Genomic DNA, 1059 nt, shown 5'->3' on the forward strand with positions numbered 1-1059 from the left:
GGCCTTTCCAGCCCTGCTGTAACAGCTTCCTGCTGTGGACAAAGCACCCCTGCCTTGCCCCCTCCCCCCCCCCACGGGCACCGGGGCTGGCTGCCACCCTGGGCAGTGGGCTAATGACTCCAGCCGCACAGGGGCCTGGCAGGAGTCACCTTCTGTCGTGTGCGGAAGCCAAGTTAGTAGAGGATGCGAAAGACAACAGCCGTGACAAGGGGACACTGGTCTCGTGCCCTGGGGCCCCCCCTTAGACAAGGAAAGAGCGGGGCACCTAGTGATAGCTGCCAGGTGGGCGAGGCAGGGCGAGCGTTAGGGATCCTTGGGAAGCTGGGGTGCGCCCGAGGGTTAAGGAGAGAGGAAGCAGCCACCTGGTAGTGGGTAGAGGCTAAGAGCCCTCGAGGGGACCCTCCTCCGTAGCAGTAGGACCCCCCCCACCCCCCAGTGCAGGGGACGGAGGCCACAGGTGTCCGCAGGCTGCCCTTCCGTACCGGGGGCTGTGTCCCCACAGGTGCCCGGCCACAGGCCCGTCGATGGGAAAGGCCCCAGAGCTGGTCCTGCCCACCTCTGGTCAGTCTGCTTGAAGTCAGAAGGTGGCCCGGGCCCAGCCCTGGAGCTCTCCCACTGGCACCACAGCCTTCTCCTCCGAGTAGGGGGCCCTACCCTCCAGGAACTTGGGGGCCCGCCAAGGAGGGGGAGCGGGAGAAGAGCATGCCGGGAGGAGGCCGGGGCAGCAGCGGCAAGGCGGGGAGGGGCAGCGCTGTGCGGCTGCGGGTGCAGAGGAGGGCCCGGGGGCTGCGTGCGGTTGAAGGGGATGAGGAAAGGCACCATATAGGAGCTGGATAACTGTGCATCAACTCCTGTATGAAGCCGTTCTCACCCCCCACCTACTGACTACGGCCGCAACCCTCCTCCGGGAAGCGCGGTGCCAACCCCCCGGAGGGCGAGCGGGGGCGCGCCTGCTGCTGCTGTTAGTGCTCAGAGCGGGGACTGCGGGGGACAGCCGGCCCCGGGCAGCGCCACCCGCTGCTGGGGACCTGCCAGGTCACGGAGGCTGAGGACACGGGA

The 1059-nt window shown here is 67.9% G+C and overlaps 1 protein-coding gene across 1 annotated transcript in view; it reads left to right on the top strand.

Annotated features, from left to right (window-relative positions):
* The window catches only part of RTL1 (retrotransposon Gag like 1), a 24395-nt gene extending 23558 nt beyond the window's left edge, over positions 1-837 (top strand). The window contains exons 8-9 of the mRNA XM_077780821.1: positions 503-561; positions 645-837. Coding sequence (XP_077636947.1) covers positions 503-561; positions 645-837 — 252 coding nt within the window. The remainder of the gene's footprint in view (positions 1-502; positions 562-644) is intronic.
* The last annotated feature ends 222 nt before the right edge of the window (positions 838-1059 follow it).

The sequence above is a fragment of the Crocuta crocuta genome, unplaced genomic scaffold, assembly GCF_008692635.1.
Source record: "Crocuta crocuta isolate KB4526 unplaced genomic scaffold, BGI_CrCroc_1.0 scaffold299, whole genome shotgun sequence".
Lineage (NCBI taxonomy): Eukaryota > Metazoa > Chordata > Mammalia > Carnivora > Hyaenidae > Crocuta > Crocuta crocuta.